Consider the following 22353-nt stretch of genomic DNA (forward strand, 5'->3'; position numbering starts at 1 on the left):
CCCCTATTTTACAGAGTGGAATGAAACAGAGATAATAAAATATTTATGTTGCCGCTTTCAAATGCTAATCAAAACTCGGAAATGTCCGACATGCTAACTGGTTGAACGCAGCACATGTATTTCTATAAACGTTTAACATGTAGGAAATGTCAGCGTTTCCTAGTTCAGTTTCATAGTAGAGCATGTGAATGCGGCATGAATGAACCAGTTTACCGGAACTGGAAATCTACACTTCTTTTACATAGGCGATGTTTTTAATTCAGGGAAATTTATTTTTAAACGCAGGTCATGTAAAATATAAATAAAATATAAAGTGTGTAGATTTATTAAGAGGTTAAAATATTTTGTATTACAGCTTGAATATATACTGTACTGCGCACCACGTGACTTCCTTTCCGGTCTAACCTGACAATATGGATGCCAGCCGCGTGCAGCCGATCAAGCTTGCTAGAGTAAGAAAATCCAATCCTTTGTGAAATATCTTAAATACATGAACATTTAAATTCGTAAATACTCATTGTTTCATTTGAGCTCATTTTTGGTAAGTTAATACCACGTTTATACTTGAACGGAGCATCGGTCCTCATTGCTCGGTGGCCTGCGCGTGCTGGGAATACTACAGCAGCCATTTGCTAGTTACTGTAGCTAACAACTCGATAGCTAAAGAACACGCTCTTTATTTCCCCCTCCCTTTACCCCAGTTGTGTAATTGTCTGTTTCAATTTCTTCTCCAGGTCACCAAGGTGCTCGGGAGAACGGGTTCCCAGGGGCAGTGTACCCAGGTATGTTACTACATTCTGAAAAAGTGAACGTTAAAGTTTTGGCTTTCTAGCCAACCCAACCAGTTGAGAAGAATGTCAATGGCAAGTTAGCTAATGGTGACGCCTTGTGCAGAAAACTAGTCCTTCAGCTCTCACATTCTGTAGTTCTTCTGGCTATGCCACATGCTAATGCCTAAGATTGTCATGTATAGGTAGACTGTTGGTGTCATTTGAGGTCACTAGTCGGCCAACTAGCTATGTAGCATTTCATGGAAAATCCAAAGTATTGACAGATGTTGTGCATCTCATCCCTGAGAAACTACACTGAACAAAAAATATAAACATAACATGTAAAGTGTTGGTCCCATGTTTCATGAGCTGAAATAAAAATCCCAGAAATGTTCCATACGCACAAAAAGCTTACTTCTCTCAAATGTTGCGCACATATTTGTTTACATCCCTGTTAGTGAGCATTTCTCCTTTGTCAAGATAATCCATCCACCTCACAGGTGTGGCATATCTAGACGCTGATTAAACAGCATGATAATTACACAGGTGCACTTTTTGCTGGGGACAAAGGGCCACTAAAACAGCCTCACAACTGCAGACCACGTGTAACCATGATAGCCCAGGACCTCCACACCTGGCTTCTTCTGATGAAAGAAGAAGCACCTGACAGCTGATGAAACTGTGGGTTTGCACACCCGAAGAACTGTCAAACTGTCTCAGGAAAGGTCATCTGCATGCTCCTCGAGCTCACCAGGATCTTGACTGCACTGCAGTTTGTCGTCGTAACCAACTTTAGTGGGCAAATGATCACCTTCAATGTCCACTGGCACGCTGTGGTGACGTGTGCTCTTCACAGATCAGACCTGGTTTCAACTGTAACAGGCAGATGGCAGACGCTGGTTATGGCATTGTGTGGGCGAGTGGTTTGCTGATGTGAACAGAGTGCCCCATGGTGGGGTTATGGTATGGGTAGGCATAAGCTACGGACAACTAACACAATTGCATTTTATCGATGGCAATTTTGAATGCAGAGGTCTGTGATGAGATCCTGAGGCCCGTTGTCGTGCCATTCATCCGCCGCCATCATGTTTCAGCATAATGCACGGCCCTATGTCGCGAGGATCTGTACACAATTTCTGGAAGCTGAAAAGGTACCAGTTCTTCCATGGCCTGCATACTCACCAGGCAATGTCACTCGTTGAGCATGTTTGGGATTCTCTGGATTAGAGCTCGACCGATTATGATTTTTCAACGCTGATAGCGATTTATTGGAGGACTGAAAAAAGCGGATACCGATTAATCAGACAATTTTTAGATATACATTTGTAATAATGACAATTACAACAATACTGAATGAACACTTAAAAAAAAAAAAAAAACTTAATATAATACATAAAAAAATCTTCGGTCTCAAATAAATAATGAAACATGTTCCATTTGTTTTAAATAATGCTAAAACCGTGTTGGAGAAAGTAAAAGTGCAATATGTGCCAAGTAAAAAAGCTAATGTTTCAGTTCCTTGCTCAGAACATATGAAAGCTGGTGGTTCATTTTAACATGAGTCTTCAATATTCCCAGTTAAGAAGTTTTAGGTTGGAGTATTATAGGACTATTTCTCTCTACCATTTGTATTTCATATACCTTTGACTATTGGATGGTCTTATACTATAGTATTGCCAGCCTAATCTCGGGAGTTGATAGGCTTGAAGTCATAATATATCCTGCTGCCTACCACCGCTCAGACTGCTCTACCAAATATCAAATCAGACTTAATTATAATATAATAAACACACAAATACAAGCCTTAGGTCATTAACTTCTACTAGGCCACATTTGTGGGAATCAAACTAAAACCACGGTTTATTACGCAAGCGCAGATTCTCTTGCAATCCCTAGTTTGGGAAACCCTGTTCTAATGTATCCTGCCTTTCTCTTTCAGGTCCGTGTGGAGTTCATGGATGACAGCAACCGGTCCATCATCAGGAATGTGAAGGGGCCAGTCAGAGAAGGCGATGTGTTGACACTTCTGGAGTCTGAAAGGGAAGCCAGGAGGCTACGATAGGTGTGTACTATTCATACAAAGTTGGGGCAGGCAACTAGATTAAGCCACGGGCCGATTTTGTCAGAGCAAATGGTCGGGCGGCCTAAACATAATTATAATAATTTTTACACTGCAAATTGACCTCGAGTAAGCCCAAAACGAAATTGTTTTTTAAATAATTTCATACCGTTGTTACGTAGAAACAACCACATTAAGTAAAAAATAATAATTGGAGTACTTGAAATATTGCAAAAAATATGTTCAACAATTTTTTCCCCGTTTAACCTGAACTTAGATTTCAAGTATAGTAAGGGCCTTCAAATGTACTCTTAGAAAGTAGTTGTGTGCACATGGTTTTGCTTTAACCTTATCACACCTGATTCAGTTAATCATGGTCCTGAGGCGCAGTTGTGTTTGTTTGTTTATTTATTTTTATTTAACTATGCAAGTCAGTTAACCTCGCTAGGGTATGTGGAACGGTAGCGTCCCACCTGGCCAACATCCAGTGAAATTGCAGAGCGTGAAATTCAAATATTTAACATTCTTGAAAACATATGTTATACATCAAAATAAAGCTAAACTTCTTGTTAATCCAGCCGCTGTGTCAGATTTCAAAGAGGCTTTACGGCGAAAGCAAACCATGCGATTATCTGAGGACAGCACCCCGCATACAAACACATGAAAATCATATTTCAACCAAGCATGTGCGACAAGTCATAAATAGCAATATAAAAAATGCCTTTGATCTTCTTCTGTTGGCACTAAAAGGTCAGTTATATCACAAATGGTCCTTTTGTTCGATAATGTCCTTTATATCCATAACTCAGTTTAGCTGGCACGCTTCAGTCAATAATACACTCAGTTTCCCTCCATCAAAATGCATACATAATGAATCCCAAACGTTACTAATAAACTTTTCCAAACAAGTCAAACAACGTTTATAATCAAACCTTGGGTATCCTAATACGCAAATAAACAATACAATTTAAGACGGAGAATAGTATGTTCATTACCGGAGATAAATAAGAAAACGCGCTTTCCTCCACACGCTTGGAAACACAACAGCCAAAATGGGAGCCACCTAGAAAAACTTTTCCAAAAACCAGCCTGAAACTCTTTCTAAAGACTGTTGACATTTAGTGGAAGCCCTAGGAATTGCAATCTGGGAGGACTTGGCCTTATTATTAAAATACTAGCCATTGAAAATAGTGGTGCGCTGACTTTGGGGGGGGGGGGGGGGGGGTTGTCCTCAGTGTTTCGTCTGCCATATCAGTTCTGTTATACTCACAGGCATTATTTTAACAGTTTTAGGAACTTTAGAGTTTTCTATCCAAATCTACCAATTATATGCATATCATAGCTTCTGGGCCTGAGTAACAGGCAGTTTACTTTAAGCACGGTTTTCATCCGGAGGTGAAAATAGTGCCCCCTACCCTAGTGAGGTTAAGAACAAATTCTTGTTTACAATGACGGCCTACACCAGCCAAACCCGGATGATGCTGGGACAATTGTGCGCCGACACTATGGGACTCCCAATCACGGCCGGTTGTGATACAGCCTGGAATTGAACCAGGGTGTCTGTAGTGGCTTAGACCGCTGCTTCACTCGGGAGCCCAAGTAGGGCTGGAACAATCCTGCAGCAGTGGTTTCCATTCCTGAAGTGTAATGTTTTTGGTCGGCTTTTAGACTGCCACCAGTGCAAGTACACTCACTGATGTAATGTTCTTGGCACCAGAAGCTAAGGGAACTAAATACCAAGGCTGCTGGCCATGGCCCTCGAGGGAACTCAGAACGACTCACTACAACCACTAAAATTACTGCTTCATAGTATGTGAATAATGGTGTAGGTGGACTGAGAAATCATTCATCTCTACTTCCATGTGCATCATCCCAGGGACAAGTTGAGGTCATGTTATTTAGCTTTTTCAAAGTGTTAGCTATGTGCGTAAATTAATGAATTCCCTCTTTCCTTGCAGTGGTCGGGGAAGATGTGCGATGCCAAACGAAAGCCTCTGGAGATGACACCCCATCAGTACACCTAAAAATGGCCCCACGTCTCACTTGTGCAAAGTTAATTAAATAAAATGTTGTTCAAGGCAAAGATTTGTCATTTTTCTGTTCAATGGCCAACATGTGTAGACGTGTTCTGAGATCTGCACTTGGTTGTTTATTTTAATGTACTCTCTTTTCTATAATATGGTATTAATGCCAACTTGTGATTTGGATTATCCTATTACAACATAGAATTCACACCTCGTACTGCAAAAAAAATGTAATACAGGTGCTGAATTTGAAGTACAGGGGATGAAGTAGCAGCAGTCATCACTGGAACCATGTGATGTACTTTACATTGTCTCTGGAATGTTCTGCTGTGTTTTAAATATTAAACTGAACATGCCCCCTTGGTAGATTTGATAGAATTGGATTGGATGAAATCTTCACCATGTTGCTTACACCTATTAATAGTTTCAGATCTACAGGGGTGGGTAGGTGGTGCATGGGTGAACTTCAGCCTGTACTTGGACTATTTGAGTACACAGTGGCCCATTGCCACTGTAGAAATATTGTATGGCCATTAGATTGAAATATTTATGAAGTGGAATGTGAAATCAGTTTGTACATCATGTGACACTTTGCTGTTTTAGTTAGGCTGGGTTTTGTTGCCTGACCGAATCATAAAGTCCTTACTGCTCCAATATCTAGAATGATTGTAGAGCAAGGGTAGCCTCGCAAGCCACCATGATCTCACAAGCTTACACAATTGTTTCACTGGCCTCGTGCAGCGACCCATTCATGTAAGCTCGTGAGATCAGGGTGGCTTGCAAGGGTTCCATGATAGACTTCACCTATCCTTTTACGTCAGATCAGGGTTTATTTCAGGTAAGGAAGGCTGTGGTAACATATGGTATTGGCCTATGAAAGGGGATATTCCTGACACCATACTACAGTATAGTGCTGACATTGATGTATCCAATTTTGTTAAACGGACTGACAGGATAGTCTTGTCAATCGTATCATAGTGTTAATGGGAAGTGCCAAACATTTCCTCAATTCCTTTGTTCAGAGTTTTCCAAGCTGTCCTGGGTGCATGTTTTGGTTTTTGCCCTAGCACTACACAGCTGTTTCAAATAACAAACTCATCACACTGATTATTTGAAGCAGTTGTGTAGTGTAAGGCAAAAACCAAAACGTGTACCCAGGGGAGGCACCAGGACAGTGTGGTAAACCCTGCCCTAATGTGTTGCTGTGTTGACTAGCTTTTTTCAGGGTAGACGTGTTCTATTTTTTTAGCTTGTCCTTATACATTTACATTACATTTAAGTCATTTAGCAGACGCTCTTATCCAGAGCGACTTACAAATTAGTGCGTTCACCTTATGACATCCAGTGGAACAGCCACTTTACAATAGTGCATCTAAATCTTTTAAGGGGGGGGGGGGGGGGGGTCAGAAGGATTACTTTATCCTATCCTAGGTATTCCTTAAAGAGGTGGGGTTTCAGGTGTCTCCGGAAGGTGGTGATTGACTCCGCTGTCCTGGCGTCGTGGGGAAGTTTGTTCCACCATTGGGGTGCCAGAGCAGCGAACAGTTTTGACTGGGCTGAGCGGGAACTGTACTTCCTCAGTGGTAGGGAGGCGAGCAGGCCAGAGGTGGATGAACGCAGTGCCCTTGTTTGGGTGTAGGGCCTGATCAGAGCCTGAAGGTACTGAGGTGCCGTTCCCCTCACAGCTCCGTAGGTAAGCACCATGGTCTTGTAGCGGATGCGAGCTTCAACTGGAAGCCAGTGGAGAGAGCGGAGGGACGTGAGAGAACTTGGGAAGGTTGAACACCAGTCGGGCTGCGGCGTTCTGGATGAGTTGTAGGGGTTTAATGGCACAGGCAGGGAGCCCAGCCAACAGCGAGTTGCAGTAATCCAGACGGGAGATGACAAGTGCCTGGATTAGGACCTGCGCCGCTTCCTGTGTGAGGCAGGGTCGTACTCTGCGGATGTTGTAGAGCATGAACCTACAGGAACGGGCCACCGCCTTGATGTTAGTTGAGAACGACAGGATATAGCCCTTATAGCCCTTAGCCATACCCAAATGTAGTTTCAGTGCTCCAGAATCTTAAATCAAATACTTTATGCTCAAATCATATTTACTATAATTTCTGGAAACATTTAGCCTACCCTTTTTATTATTGAATGTTTATTGACGAACTATCATTGCAGAAGTTTAAACCATTAATTTTCTGTCTGCAGGTTGTTTTAGTAACATGAGTTGCCAATTAGTTCTAACATGTCACGAAACTACCATGTTGTTGCTGTTGAAGTTATTCGTAATGATGAAATATCAACTTCATGTTGAGTTAGCTCATGTCCAGTAGAGGGAAGCATCGTTCCTAGTTTAACTCCAGGACTATTTTCGGTGTGGTCCTCCAGATGGAATTTTGTTTACTGCCACGGGGTTAATTTTACACCAATTTGTTACATGAAAAATCACTACCATACAGAACTCATAAACTCCCTGTTTGCAATATTTAGGGCCAGATTCAAGCAAACATTCAAAACACTGCAAGAAAATACAGCTTTTCATCAAAATGCAATCATTTTGGATTGTTTCACACACTAAACAGTGACTTAAGTTGTGACGTGCACTAACGGTATTTTTCTACGGTGCTGGTTTGAATTCCAGTCTCAGTGGGCAGTTTGAGTGATCTCAAAGTATTCCTTTTCCTGTGTACCTTTTCAACACCTCTGGTTGGTTGTTGGTGAAAATGCTGTCTATTCTGTAGCCTAACACTTATGTCTGACCTATTTCCAACAACTACTGTAGATGGATGTACTGTTTGTGCTATCGTCTTTTGAGACCAAAATGGTCATTTATGAATGTCATCTAAATTGATCTTGAGTGACATTATTATGCTTCCTGATATTGTGACAAATGTCACATATTCCTTTAAATCATTTATGTCTGAACTCCGTTGTCTATCATTGCCTTTCATGCTTTTGAATGTCTCATTCTTCTTATCCGATCAAATGTGATTTTTGTTGTCTTCTGGTAAATAATGATGATGATTATCTGATTCATTACTTTCATAATGTGAGCTCTTATGTAACTTTATCACAATGCTGTGTCTTGTTCAAGAGAGGGCATTTGGCGAATGTGGAAACCATTTTGACAATTAGGTTAAAAGGATGACAGAAAGGACTTGTCTAGACTAGTAGAGCAATGCACCTGTTCTGTGGATCAACAACTCGACACAAATAACAATGACCTACACTACCAGTCAAAAGTTTTAGAACACCTACTCATTCAAGGGTTTTTCTTTTCTTTTTACTATTTTCTACATTGTAGAATAATCAAAACTATGAAATAACACATATGGAATCATGTAGTAACGGGAAAAAAAGTGTTAAACAAATCAAAATATATTTTACATTTGAGATTCTTCAAATAGCCACCCTTTGCCTTGATAACATGGTATCATCTGGCATCCTGTGCACGGTCATTTCTCAGAAGGCAGGCGGGTGGAAGACGTAGTGCTAAATATTTGGTGTTCATTCATGAAATAATATTTAAACTTGCAAGACAACTAGGTTTTGTGAGTTTACCCCACTTTTTAGGTTCATGGGTCTTGACCAGGGAAAAGAGCCAAAAGTTTCCCTGATCAGGTTATGGTCAATAAAAAGCAAAGATGCTCCCCATCCAACCTGACAGAGCTTGAGAGGATCTGCAGAAGAAGAATGGGAGAAACTCCCCAAATACAGATGTGCCAAGCTTGTAGTGTCATACCCAAGAAGACGTGAGGCTGTAATCGCTGCCAAAGGTGCTTCAACAAAGTACTGAGTAAAGGGTCTGAATAATCATGGTAAATGTTATATTGAAGTTTTTTATTTTTAATACATTTGCAAAAATTTCTAAAAACCTGTTTTTGCTTTGTCATTATGTGATATTGTGTGAAGATTGAAGAGAAAAAAAGATTTAATCAATTTTAGAATAAGGCTGTTGTAATGAGTGCGCTGAGTGTCGGGAAGCAAATACAGGGAGTGTTTTAATAAATAAAAGAAACAATAAACACGAAACACAAACAACGCACCGACATGAAAACAGAGTCAATAACACCTGAGGAAAGAACCAAGGGGAGTGACAGATATAGGGAAGATAATCAAGGTGATGGAGTCCAGGTGAGTGTCATGAGGCACAGGAGACGATGGTGACAGGTGTGCGGGATAGTCAGCAGCCCGATGACCTAGAGGCCGGAGAGGGAGTATACGTGACAGCTGTAACGTAACAAAATGTGGAAAAAGTCAAGGGGTCTGAATACATTTCCAAAAGGGGTGAAAACAAAAAGGTGTCACCTAATTTCTCATCACACCACACCACTCCTAAGTGAACCATCTCGATCAGTGGGTGGCAGGTGTTTTTTTTCTCTCCTTCTCCCTCTATCTCCCCACCCCCCCTAACAGCTCCATACCAAGGCCACTCCCTCTTTGTCTACAGGCCTTCAAGGCATCTACTTGTACAGAGCAGGAGGAAAAACAGCTGGGTGACTTGTCTGCAGGGTATGTCATAGTCAACAATACAATGCCGACCGCTGGAGCTGATGTACTTGTTGAGACAAGTTATCTCGTGAAGTAATGTTTACTGTGCTCTCTGCATATGAGGTTTGTACATTCAGAGGTACAACTCCTGTTCTTTTGTCCTTGGCAATTCATTAGATTTAATAGCACTCCACAAAACTGGTTGCCCAAGCTTCAACGTAATTATAAGGCAATAGCAAACAAAAACAGCTTAGGCCCACACTCTGGCCCTTGATTAACCAATGTTGTACACCCTATGCTTTATCTAACTATTGTATCACAGACCTTGGAGACTTAATTAAAAGTCATGATGTACAATGACGATTGTCTAATGAAGATTGTCAAATGGAGATTCATTTATGTAAGACTAGCTTCATCCGACCAATAGATGGCCACTACGCTAGGGGTGATTATGAAAAGTTTTCATCAGACACTTGGCACGACAAACAGGTTGGCTTAAGGATAGCCCCCCACCCCTCATGCTGTGTAGCAGGACGTGCTGTGGTCGGGTCAGGGTACCTCGTGGGGAAGAGGGGCCTCTGATTTACTGCCCTGACACTGACCCCGGTCAAGGTACTCACATTTACTAATGGGGCCCTTGGGACCACAGAGAAAGGCCTTCAGACAATCACCTCCGAGGTAACTAGCGGACATTTACTGCTTCTCTAAACTGCAGTGCACCCTTAAGCACAGAGCATCCATTTCCTGCCACTAATTGCAGCACGACCTGTTGAAATTAAGCTCCAAGAGGGAGTCCAAGTTCAAACAGATTGGGGGCATAAGCAAAGCACATTAATTAAGTTGAAAGACAAAAAGAAACAAAAACAGAGGAAAGGAACACTAATTTCCATTGACGTCATGCACAGAAAATTCCAAATTAGGATGTGGTGAACTTTTACTAGCCCAATAACCTGAAAATAACTTCAGCCTAAGGCTGCCAACGTCGATCCTGTGTGCATGAGAAGGACATTAACAATGGGGAAGAGAACGTGTGTATGTCCTCAACATGTGTGACCATGATCTCTAGTGGACAGACTACGTAAACATAAATGTTACCGTAGATCTGTCATGACACAACGTGATGCATGAGACAACTGCATGAGACAACTTGTCCCTAACTTGCCAAGAGAGAGGCTGAAGCTCTTCGTTCTGGTTCCAATCCGTGTTCTATCTCTTCTCTTGATAAGTATGGACCCAGAAATTAATAGAGTGCCTGACCAAGACTTTAGATCTGGGTTAACCGAGATTACTGTGACCATAAGACAGTAGGAATGAGAAAGAACGCTTTAGGACTACAACACCAGCCACAGAAACAAATAATTTCCTCATAGCACTCAGACTTTTCACTTTTCACTAGCTCATACAAATAGCATTCCATAAGTCAATGAAATCTAGAACCATTTATTTTCAAAGGTGCAGTCCTCCACGTCGCATATGTTGGATCAGTTTCCCACAATTCCCACTACTCAACAAAGTGGCAACAAAGTAGCAGTGCAAATAGCAGGTGCAAAGAGCGACTGCCTGTTGGAGCCACAAGGCAGGGTCAGACATGTTGCTGTTATTGTTAGACCTGTTTTTGTGCTATGGGGAGTGTAAAAAAAAGCCTCTCTTCTTTAGTAAACACTGCTGTGATGAAGCCGATGAACTGTGTTCTCTGCACTGCCTGGTGCCTAAAACCCCAAACAGCAAGCAATGCAGATGTAGAAGCACAGTGGCTAGGAAAAATTCCCTAGATCATATTCCTGTCTATAATAATGTTCGGAACAGCGCAAATGGAATGACATCAACCACATGGAAACCATGTGTTTGATGTATTTGATACCGTTCCACTGATTCCGCTCCAGCCATTACCACGAGCCCGTTCTCCCCAATTAAGGTGCCACCAACCTTCTGTGCTGTCTATGTGTATGTATGCAACCAGCAGAATCTTCATCTCTCCTCTTTCTAAGAAGCTGGAACATGAAAAGACACCAACATTTACATTTTACAGTACATTTTTGTAATTTAGCACAGATTTGGGGTTTTGCCCTAGCACTAATAAAGGCTAATAATCAAAGGCTTGATGAAAAAATAAATATGCACCCAGGGGGGGGGGGGGGGGGGGGCAGGATAAAGTTTGGGAAACCCTGATTTGGCCAACACTCTTATCCAGAGCAACTAGGGTTAAATGCCTTGCTCAATGGTACATCAACAGATTTTTAATTTAGTCAACTCAGGGATTCGAAACAGCAGCCTTTCAGTTACTGGCCCAAAGTGGTTAACCGTTAGGCTACCTGCTTGTGTTAAACTTGAGTTATAACACCCACACACTATCTACCCTCACTTTGGCTTGTAAGCATGTTTTCCAGTAAGCATGCCAGTAAACCCTGGGCATTTTGGCACTTGACACAACCGAGCTGAAGAACAGCTGTTGCCCATGCTTACTGGGGGTACCTCTGAGCATGCAGGGTGCATGCTGAATTGGCCCTTGACATGTTCAGGCATACCAAACCTGTGTCATCCCTTAATGAATCAGCCAGTGACATTGGAGGTGACCCTGGGACAGAGCATCGCTGCTGTGCACACAGCCATTGCATCTATTTGGCAGCCAAACATGACCTGTGCAAATACCACCAAGAGGGTCACAGGGCCGACATCCAGCTACGCGGTATGTTTGATCAGAGTGTGGGATCCAAAAGGGGCGCCAGATTAGTTTCAGAAATGCCTTTATTTTATAGTTTGCTATTTAGCTGGTCTATACTTAGAAATTAATTGGTAAAATGCATATTACCTAATAATTAGCTAATAATTACTTTGTGGCCTCCCGAGTGGCGCAGTGGTCTAAGGCACTGCCTCGCAATGCTAGCTGTGCCACTAGAGATCCTGGTTCGAGTCCAGGTTCTGTTGCAGCCAGCTGCGACCGGGAGCCTGGTGCACAATTGACCCAGCGTCGTCTGAGTTAGGGCAGGGTTTGGCTGGAGGGGATGTCCTTGTCCCATCGCGCTATAGCGAATTCCTGTGAAGGGCCGGGAGCAGTGCATGCTGACATGGTTGCCAGGTGTACGGTGTTTCCTCCGACACATTGGTGCGGCTAACTTCTGGTTTAAGTGGGCAGTGTGGTTGGGTTGTGTTTCAGAGGAAGCACGGATTTTGACCTTTGCCTCTCCAGGGTCCGTACGGGAGTTGCAACAAGACTGTAACTACCAATTGGATACCACGAAATTGGGGAGAGAAAAAATGACTTTGTGCTATCTTACCAGAAAACGCATCGTCTTTTTTCAAAACCCTCCATAGATGCATTGGGTCAACATTTCTTTAACCATTGAGTAGCAGAAAGACAGAGGTCACTCAAAATGCACATGCACTTTTTGGAATGATTTCAGACTTCGTATGGCTTTTATACAAAGAGTTGTAATCATAATTATTCTTAGCTAAGGTGTGTGAGGTGATGGTATGTAAGGACAGAGAATGGCAGGCTGACAGGCACATTCTGCTGAGGCACATGGCATAGTAAGCTGTGTGAAAGAAGGGTGGTATGGTACTATATTATTCATATTAAGATGTTGCACCGTTTTGTTATTTTGCAACGTTATAAGTATCATTGTGTTTCTTTTTACATAATTGTATGCAACGTCATGTCAGTACTCCCAGAGTTTAGACAAGTATTGTGAATATGAATACACTCTTATCCTTATATTTCCTATGTTAAAAACTGAAAAGATATCCTATACGGTTAAATTTGGATTATTCTGTTCACCTCTACAAGGTGTTGAAAATATTCGACAGGGATGCTGGCCCATGTTGACTCCAATGCTTCCCACAGTTGTGTCAAGTTGTATGGATGTCCTTTGGGTGGTGGACCATTCTTGATACACACAGGAAACTGTTGAGAGTGAAACACTCAGCAGCGTTGCAATTCTTAACACAAACCAGTACGCCTGTCACCTACTACCATGCCCCGTTCAAAGGCATTTAGATATTTTGTCTTACCCATTCACCCTCTGAATGGCACACATACACAATCCATGTTTTTCCGTTGTCTCAAGGCTTAAAAATCCTTCTTTAACGTGTCTCCTCCCCTTCATCTACAATGATTGAAGTAGATTTAACAAGTGACATCAATAAGGGATCATAGCTTTCACCTGAATCCACCTGGTCAGTCTATATCATGGAAAGAGCAGGTGTTCTTAATATTTTGTACACTCAGTGTATGTACTGTACATATTCTGTGACCTAGGTTACATCTTTAAAGAACGGAGCATGTTACATGACTCACATATGGACTTTAGTAGGAGGTGCACAAGAGGTTACAAAAGCAAATCTGAGAGGAAGTTTGGCACAATGAACTCATAAAGAAGCAGCGGTCAAACGTTGAAGAGCGTGCCTCTGAGGTGGGTTCCTATACACAGGGGACCGTTCCCGTCCAAGATAGACAGCATCTGCTGAGCCCTCACAGGAAATCCTTTCTCTATCCACTGCTGCTTGGGAGGTGCCGAGTACGCAGCAGTCATATTAAATATTTCTCATCTCTCGGGATGAGGGGAAAACCAGTCCTGGCTTGAATGTGATGTGGTATTTAGACTGAGGATAGAGCAGTGGGACAACCACGGATGCGGCCCCTGCTACAAGAGGGCAAGAGTGTGCTTTTCCTTGCATGACCCTCCAACTTACACTATGCAAATAATACATTTACCGGTACTAAAATATCCCCAATTAGCTCTGCGTTTGTATCAGTAATAATAATTGATTGCATTTATATTTCCACTTACAGTAGGTTCTCAAAGCGGTTTGAATAGTAAGGTAGGAAACTCACCTCTTCCACCACCAATGTCTAGCACCCATTTGGGTGATACACGGCAACCATTTTGTGCCAGAACGCTCACCACACATCAGCTATCATGGTGGAGAGGAGAGGAGTGATATATGCCAATGACTTAGGCTGCGTTTACACAGGCAGCCCAATTCTGATCTTTTCTTTCACTAATTGGTATTTTGACCAATCAGATCAGCTCTGAAAAATAACTTATGTGAAAAGATCTGATGTGCTTGGTCAAAAGACCAATTAGGGGGGAAATTATCAGAATTGGGCTGCCTGTGTAAATGTTTTTGTATTCCCAGCACCACAAAATGAGCACTGACTCACCAGAACGCCATGTGCCATTTGAACCTGAACAACAGTTTTGTAATCTTAGGATGTTTTTCATTTACAAAATGAGCAAATGAGATCCTCCATCGATCCTATACTAGACAACAAAATAATAAAATGATTGGGTAGTTATCCCATCAACAATTATGTGTAGCATCATACATGAAATACACAAACAGAAATATAAACGCAACATGTAAAGTGTCGGTTCCATGTTTCATGAGCTGAAATAAAAAGAGAACAAAAAGCTTATTTCTCTCAAATTTGGTGCACAAATTTGTTTATATCCCTGTTAGTGAGCATTTCTCCTCTGCCAAGATAATCCATCCACCTGACAGGTGTGACATATCAAGAAGCTGGTTAAACAGCATGATCATTACACAGGTGCAAAAGGCCACTCTAAATTGTGCAGTTCTGTCACACAACACAATGACACAGATATCTCAGGTTTTGAGGGAGCGTGCAATTGGCACGCTGACTGCAGGAATGTCCATCAGAGCAGTTGCCAGATAATTTTATGTTAATTTATCTACCATAAACTGCCTCCAACATCATTGAATGCAGAGCCACTGCAAGTACTCAGGAAGGAGATGTTACGTCTTGTCGTCACGAGACAAACATACTACCCGTACTACTGCCAAATTAAAGTAAACATATGAGTAAATGAGGGATACAAAGTATATTGAAAGCAGGTACTTCAACATAGGTATGGTTCCTGAGTTAATTAAGCAATTAACATCCCATCATGCTTTGGATAATGTATATAAATGCCCAGTGGCCCATTATTTTGGCTACCATGGCTAGAAGAGACTGACTCTGAAACAGGGTCTCAAAGGAGCATAGGGGGTTTAAAGGGTGTGTGTGTCTCAGTCACCAGATCTCAAACAAATTGAACACTTATTTGAGATTCTGGAGTGGCAACTGAGACAGTGTTTTCCAACACCATCAACAAAACAACAAATTATGGAATTTCCTATGGAAGAATGTTGTCGCATCTCTCCAATAGAGACAATAGTAGAATCTATGCCAAGGCGCATTGAAGTGGTGCAGTGGTCTGCACTGCATCTCAGTGCTTGAGGTGTCACTACAGACCCTGGTTCAATTCCAGGCTGTATCACAACCGGCCGTGATTGGGAGTCCCATAAGGTTTGGCCGGGGTAGGCCGTCATTGTAAATAAGAATTTGTTCTTAACTGACTTCCCTGGTTAAATAAAAAATGGAAGCTCTTGTGGTGGCCCAATGCCCTATTAAGACACTTTATGTTGGTGTTTCCTTTATTTTGGCAGCTTTCTGTATATTTAGCTACATACCTAGGTAGGACAATTCCTGACAATACAGCATTAGTCATCTGACAGAAATTAGGAGTATGAATCCAATGGAGTGATTCCATCCATTGAATATCAATTCATTTCTTTAGTTACTCAATTCTAATATAATATGTTATTTTTGAACAGTTTGTCCAGTGTACATTGTAAGGGAAAAAAATAAATATGTATAAAAATGTGGAAACAAAGTTTAAACAAATAAAGACAATCTCATATCCATGGAAACCATGGTCCACCATTTCAACATTCATTTTGAGCATGTGGTATCCATCCTTCCCTATATGTGAATGACTGTTGGACTTCAGTGGGCCATACAGATGTTCTGCATTTAGAATCTAGGTAAAAGGTCGTCATTCTGAGAGAGCGGCCATTTTGGAATTTAATAAGCAGCTGTAGGTGTGGTTCCAGTGATGATCAGTCACAGACGGCTGGAAGGCGCCAGATTCCCATAGCCTAAAGCATCGTTGACTTTCTTAGTTAAAACCCCTGTTTAGCCAGTCTCCTAGGAATGTCCTGCATATAACTATTGACAGGGAATATTGAGTCCTTCCTTCCTTGGTTTATATTGTGTATGCTGGTTCTCTTCCATAATGTAAATAACACTGAAATCAATAGAATCTTGTTTGGTTAGGGACAACAATGTTAAAGAGTAAGGTGATTGTTCATGGAAACAACTTAACCATTACACTCTGACAGTCACTTATGATAAAAACAGGGCTTGAGGTATTAATTCAAAGTACATGTTTCATTGTGGAATGGTAATTACACTGTAGTAACAAACTGACATTTCCAAGACAGGAAAGGTTGACTTATTGCAGCTGTCTTTTGTGTCATTCCTCTCTCAATCACTGCAAAAATATATTGTACCCATGGGGATTAAACATCCCCAAATAAGAAACTATCTAAATATAGGCAATATAGTAACATCTGTAAAACATATTTAAAGCCAACATTTAACATTGACTGAATGACCCTTATGTGATTAGAACATTCTGTGGTTCGTGACACAGTCCGTCAGTCACACTATCAGTGAAACACTAGCATAACTACATGTTCAAACAGTAAGTAGTGGGCAACTTCCTCTCCCATCTGGCTTCCAGAAAACCTGCCGTTTCTCAGACATCAGCAGGCCAAGTCATGGCTTGGTTTGCATGCTCCAGCAGGAAGGGAGTGGAAGGCTTGGGGACCCTTCCAGTCCCCTGAAGCACCGCTGTCTTTTACACCCCCAAATTCTAAGGACCCCTCCTCACTCCATCGGTAATGTCCCAGAAGCACATGCACATTCCTTCCATTTAAAATCAGTAAATAGTGAGTATTTTAGTTCAATTTGTGTTAACATTATTCAATATTACTAGTCCTGAGATACAGTATGACTGCACGTTTGTGGATAGGCTACAATGTTCTTTCTTGCATGTTCCTGCCACAGACAAATAATTGTCAGCTTTTCCGGCTCTACAGAAGCCTTCAGCAACACATCTATTTCCATTCAACTAGTCTCTGTCAGTTACTCTGACCTTATAAATGTTATTTGATAACTAATTTGGCTTAGGCAAGTCGTACAAAAAGTAAGAGTAAATCTATATCCTTCCTAAGATTGGGCAACAAAATACTATTTTTGTATAAAAATGATTGTTCTTTGAACGTCTTCATAAACTCCCTGATCCTTAATCAAACTAACGGATGTTTGTTAAATTTCAGCAGCGTTAGTAATGATCTATAGTTCAACTGCAGTGATTTTTCCCTGCCAAGCACAGTAAAAAATCTGCCGGTTACCTTTCACCTACTTAGCCTCCGGTGCAGACAAGAGAGGGTTAATTCCTTTTCTTTGTGGTCTGGCCCCAGGTCATGAATCGCCTACGTGCTCCCCGTGCTTCCAGCACGGGTGTTACATCTAAATGTTGGGAATTGCCTTAACTTGGGCATTTTCTATGCGTGAACTTTCCCCTAATTCTCACACTGCTCCTACCTCACAGCAAGTCTAACAGAGGAGCACCTCAAGCCAAATCATACAGCACGTTCCTCCTGACGTCCAACACAGTGCCAGTGACTTCACACAACCGCAACCGGCTTCAATTTATCCCAGCCATACAATTAGGCTGGCTAAAATAGCTTTTTCTCCGTGTTTTCTCTGTACTGGCTTCAAAACAAATCTAGACTTGAAATGATATTCAGTTTATTAAGAAGTACAGTCAGATACATAATTATTGGCAAAACCTTAACAAGGGCCCCAGGACCAGTGGAAGCAAAATAGCCCCATAACATCAAAGATCCACCACCATATTTTACCATATGAGGTATGCTTCTGTTTTTCAACGCCAAACCCTCCACTGGTGTGCGTAGCCAAAGATATCTATTATCATGTCATTTGACCACAGCACTAACTGGAGTTTGATAAGCGGCATTGGCACTTGGATTGGAACCGGTGCTATGGTCAGATTACATGAAAATATATATATATTGTTTAGCATACAATATAGCTCAGTTTTTGTATTATAGGTGCCAATAATTATAGACCTGGCTGGACTTCATTTAACTAAGTACAATCAGTTATTTTTCTTTATGGAGGATGCAAGACAGAATGTTTATTCACACACTGGATATATTTTGTCAAATTATTATCTATGCACATTTATATGCAATGTAACATTTTGAGCTATTAAAGCCTTGTGTATCAAAAACCCTTTATCATGCGGAGACCAAAATCTCTTTCACAGAAGAGCGCTGTAATTAAAGAAATATTCACAAAAATATACACATCAATGCGCTTGTAACGGCAGCCTTCCCTCTCTTCACGAGAAGAGAGGGTGTAGCATTGATCGGACCAACACGCAACGTAGCCAGTGCTCAACATGTTTAATAAAACTAATAAACAGTGAACACAAAACAAATAACAAAATAACAAAATGTTGCAAACCAAAACAGCCATATCTGGTTCAGACAAAACACAGAGACAGGAAACAACCACCCACAATCCCCAACACAAAACAAGCCACCTATATATGATTCTCAATCAGGGACAACGATTGACAGCTGTCTCTGATTGAGAACCATATTAGGCTGAACACAGAAACAGACGAACTAGACACACAACATAGAATTCCCACCCAGCTCACGTCCTGACCAACACTAAACAAGCAAAACACATAAGAACTCTGGTCAGGACGTTACAGCGCTACGAAAAGCAAAACAGAGATACAAAACACAATCAAAGAAAACAAACACATTCTTCAGTTAAAAAGGTCCTCAATAGCCATAATAAATATTTGGGCATCTGGATTGACAAAAAGCTATGTTTCATATTATGAATTGCCCTCGAGGGAACAAATCATCCAGTTGTAGATTATTCCACAAGGTGCTAAAAAACAAAAAGCAGAATTAACTAACTCAGTGGAGATCGAAGGAATCTCCAGAGTCAGCCATCCCTGACTCAGTGGAGATCGAAGGAATCTCTAGTTATCCTCCCCTGACTCAGTGGAGATCGAAGGGATCTCTAGTTATCCTTCCCTGAGACCGAGTCTTGATAGCTCACAACAATGAAGTGAGGTACGGTGGAAGTTTGTGTAAGAGGGCTTTATAAACAAAAATAGCGCAATTCATCGATCTACAAGACTTCAAAGACGCAGCTTACTTTCTTCTTTCTTTTTTTACCCCCTTTTTCTCCCCAATTGTTAGCAGTTACTGTCTTGTCTCATCGCTGCAACTCCCGTACGGGCTCGGGAGAGACGAAGGTCGAGAGCCATGCGTCCTCCAAAACACAACCCAACCAAGCCGCTTCTTAACACAGCGCACATCCAACCCGGAAGCCAGCCGCACCAATGTGTCGGAGGAAACACCGTACACCTAGCGACCTGGTCAGCGCGCACTGCGCCCGGCCCGCCACAGGAGTTGCTAGTGCGCGATGAGACAAGGATATCCCTACTGGCCAAACCCTCCCTAACCCGAACAACGCTAGGCCAATTGTGCGTAGCCCCATGGACCTCCCGGTCGCGGCCGGCTGCGACAGAGCCTGGGCTCGAACCCAGAGTCTCTGGTGGCACAGCTAGCACTGCGATGCAGTCCCTTAGACCACTGCGCCACTCAGGAGGCCGGACAGCCTACTTTCTGATACAGAAAGCATTGATGTGTACTGTGTGCTATTATTAACTGCGTCCACTGGCTTCAATACAGTGGCAGCTGCATTCATTAGACGATATCGACATAATCTATAACAAGCATAAATGTCAACTGAATTGTTTGTTTTCTGCTATTTAATGAAAGCTATGCCCTATTCCTTTAAAACTTCTTCGGGATTGGTGGGTCCCCTGTGGGACAGTTGAGCTAACGTAGGTTAATGCGATTAGCATGAGGTTGTAAGTAACAAGAACATTTCCCAGGACAAATACATTTCTGATATTGGCAGAAAGCTTAAACTGAGGTAGCTAATGTAGTCAAGCGCAGGAGAGCAGAGATGTCAAAGTAGCGTCTTTAATAAGCAAGTCCAAAAATGGGTCAGGTACAATACCAATAAATGCCCAAGACATAGGAACACACAGTCACTCACGGAAGGAGAAAAAACAACGCTCCTTACTTTTCCTACAACACTGTACACCAGTAAATAAACTGAGGAAAACCTCAACGAGCAACATGAAAATAATCCCACACAAACCTAAGCGGGAAACAGGGGTAAATATACACACAGAAGTTAAAGCAAATGAAAACCAGGTGTGAATGAACCAAAGACAAAACAAACGGAAAAAGAAAAATGGATCGGTGATGGCTAGTAGGCCGGCGACGCCGGGAGGAGAGGAACCACCTTCGGTGGAAGTCGTGACATTAATAAACAAATTAGGCATATTTGGGCAGTCTTGATACAACATTTTGAATAGAAATACAATGGTTCATTGGATAAGTCTGAAACTTTGCACATACACTGCTGCCATCTATCCATACACTGTGGACAAAATCTAAATTGCACATGGGCTGGAATAATACATTATGGCCTTTCTCTCGCATTTCAAAGATGATGGTACAAAAAAAATACAAAAAAACTTTTGTTTCTTTCTTTGTATTATCTTTTACCAGATCTAATGTGCTATATTCTCCTACATTCCTTTCACATTTCCACAAACTTCAAAGTGTTTCCCTTCAAATGGTACCAAGAATATGCATATCCTTGCTTCAGGGCCTGAGCTAGAGGCAGTTAGATTTGGGTATGTCATTTTAGGCGAATTGAATAAAAGGGGCCGATCCTTATTCTTTCATTCTTAACTAACTCATCAATATGATTTTTGAAACATAGTGTAACGGTCGTCATAGTCGTTCTCCTCCTCAGATGAGGAGGAGCATGGATCGGACCAACACGCAGTGGGTAGTGCTCATGATAATTTATTAAATCGAAAACTGAACACTAACATGAAACAAAATAACAAAAATGAATACAACCGACAACAGTCCCGTGTGGCACGAATACAAACACGGAAACAAACACCCACAACACACACGTGAAACCCAGGCTGCATAAGTATGATTCTCAATCAGGGACAACGATTGACAGATGCCTCTGATTGAGAATCATACCCGGCCGAACACAAACATCCCAACATAGAAAATCACACATAGACAAACCCACCCAACTCACGCCCTGACCAACTAAATAAATACAAGACAAAAGAAAAAAGGTCAGGACCGTGACACATAGCTTTTCGTCAATTCAGATGTCAAAATATTTATAAGCGGGGGCACGATCAATGTGGGCACCATCCAATGTACATACACATAAATAATCAGATTTTTAAGCGTTTTGGAAAATAACATACGCTTAGCTTTACCTGTAATAACTACCTAACCTCTTTATAGAAAGTAATGGTAACTTGTGTCATTTTTATATTATGTTCAAGTCACACCATAACATTGTCATAACATTATCACACCATAACATTATCGCAGCTTTATCCCACTGTAACATTATCGTAACATTATCCCACTGTGCGGTTATCCTACCATTATCCCAACGTCATCACGCCATAGCGTTGTCATAACATTATCATAACATTATCACACTGTGACGTTACCACAACATTATCACACCGTACCGTTATCGCAACATTATTGCACCGTAACGTTATCATAGCATTATCACACCATAACAATAACATTATCAACAGCAAAGTAACCGGTGTAAAGTATCAATCAGCATAGGCTTTCCTCTCGTGTTTGAAGTGATATCAACCATTTCTTTGTTACATCATCATGTTTATCACACAAAGTGAGTTAATCTATCCTTTACCATACAGCTGTGTGATTGTCAATGTAAGTGCGCTAACATGTCTGAACCCCTTTTCTGGGTACTGAATGATAGAGACAGTATAGTGAAAGTAGAAACATTATGGTGACAGTAGTTAGATGTGTTTGCACATAAAGCTGTCTTTTATTGTATAGCTGTGCATGTCAATGTGCAATAATTTGATTGAGATCTCTTTGTTTACAGTATTTTACAGGCAGTGATGAAATTGGCTTTATTGTTACATCATGTGCTCCCCTCTCACGCCTTCGC

The 22353-nt window shown here is 41.5% G+C and overlaps 1 protein-coding gene across 1 annotated transcript; it reads left to right on the forward strand.

The window, feature by feature from the left end:
* Nucleotides 1–373: 373 nt before the first annotated feature.
* LOC129823847 (40S ribosomal protein S28) lies at nucleotides 374–4912 on the forward strand. The gene is made up of 4 exons (XM_055882883.1): nucleotides 374–452; nucleotides 735–782; nucleotides 2710–2832; nucleotides 4788–4912. Exons 1-3 carry the CDS (start codon nucleotides 414–416, stop codon nucleotides 2830–2832), a joined length of 210 nt encoding a protein of 69 aa, XP_055738858.1. The 5' UTR covers nucleotides 374–413; the 3' UTR covers nucleotides 4788–4912.
* Nucleotides 4913–22353: the final 17441 nt, after the last annotated feature.

Source organism: Salvelinus fontinalis, chromosome 26, assembly GCF_029448725.1.
Source record: "Salvelinus fontinalis isolate EN_2023a chromosome 26, ASM2944872v1, whole genome shotgun sequence".
NCBI classification, from domain to species: domain Eukaryota; kingdom Metazoa; phylum Chordata; class Actinopteri; order Salmoniformes; family Salmonidae; genus Salvelinus; species Salvelinus fontinalis.

What these genes read in the sequence shown, in the direction of transcription:
- LOC129823847 (XM_055882883.1), top strand. Translation starts at nt 414, where the DNA reads ATGGATGCCAGCCGCGTGCAGCCGATCAAGCTTGCTAGA. An exon ending in AGCCGATCAAGCTTGCTAGA is followed by an intron (nt 453 to 734) that starts GTAAGAAAATCC and finishes TTTCTTCTCCAG; the next exon opens with GTCACCAAGGTGCTCGGGAG. An exon ending in CCCAGGGGCAGTGTACCCAG is followed by an intron (nt 783 to 2,709) that starts GTATGTTACTAC and finishes TTTCTCTTTCAG; the next exon opens with GTCCGTGTGGAGTTCATGGA.